The sequence below is a fragment of the Diaphorina citri genome, unplaced genomic scaffold (assembly GCF_000475195.1).
Source record: "Diaphorina citri unplaced genomic scaffold, Diaci psyllid genome assembly version 1.1 scaffold18785, whole genome shotgun sequence".
Classification (NCBI taxonomy): Eukaryota; Metazoa; Arthropoda; class Insecta; order Hemiptera; family Psyllidae; genus Diaphorina; species Diaphorina citri.
Genome location: NW_007396139.1, coordinates 1 through 971, shown reverse-complemented (window position 1 = coordinate 971; position 971 = coordinate 1). Strand labels below are relative to the sequence as shown.

The following is a 971-nucleotide window of genomic DNA, read 5'->3' as shown; positions in this document are numbered from 1 at the left end:
AGACAAGAAATACTTCCTGCACCTGACTCTCCACCCCGCTCCTCTACTCCCAGCAATATGTTCCATAGTAAACATAGATCAGACTCTTCACTCACACCGAAACGAAAATACAAGAGCAAACCTGATCTGAAAGTCAAGTGTGGAGCATGTGGTCTTGTAGGTCATATGAGAACAAACAAGGCATGTCCTCAATATTCTCTAACCGGACAAATGCCTATGAACGTAGCAATGACTGAAGAACAAGAGGAAGAATACGGTAAGGTCATTGATTGTGATGAAGAGGCGCTTGTCAATGTAGAGGGAACTAAAGTAACTCTGTCTGGGAAGCTTATTAAACATGCTGAGGAAGTGAAGAGGAAATCATTACTTCTCAAAGTTCCTAAGGAAGCTCTACACGCGAAAAAGAAGAGAAAAGCGAATAATCCAGATAATCAGTTGGATTATTTGAAACGCCACCAGAAACCTGCGAACCGAAGGAGAACTGACCCAGTGGTTGTGTTGACGTCAATACTTGAGAAAATACTTAATGAAATGCGAGACATGAGTCAAACAGAACCTAATGTGAAACAGTTCTCATTCCCGGTGAACGCCAAACTAGTACCAGACTATTATAAAATTGTGACTCGACCCATGGATTTGCAAACGATAAGAGAAAATTTGCGCAGTAAAAAATATCAAAGCCGTGAGGAGTTCCTGGCTGATGTGAATCAAATTGTAGAAAACTCTACACTGTACAATGGTGCTAAGAGTATATTAACAGACGCCGCGCGGCGAATGTTAACACTCTGTGTTGAGTTATTGGGGAAGAAAGAAGAACTCCTCATGCGATTAGAGAAAGCAATTAATCCACTTCTCGATGATAATGACCAAGTGGCATTGAGCTTCATATTCGATGACATTGTTAATAACAAATTGAAAAACATGGCTGATGCATGGATTTTCATCAAGCCTGTTAATAAGAAGTTCTTTAA

At 40.4% G+C, this 971-nt stretch overlaps 1 protein-coding gene across 1 annotated transcript; it reads left to right on the top strand.

Annotated features, from left to right (window-relative positions):
• Positions 1–6: 6 nt before the first annotated feature.
• On the top strand, positions 7–966 carry LOC108254198 (transcription initiation factor TFIID subunit 1-like; the record flags this gene model as incomplete). Its single annotated transcript, XM_017449197.2, has 1 exon — positions 7–966. A coding segment is annotated over exon 1 (909 nt), but the record flags the coding sequence as incomplete, so codon positions are not given.
• Between the last annotated feature and the right edge of the window lie 5 nt (positions 967–971).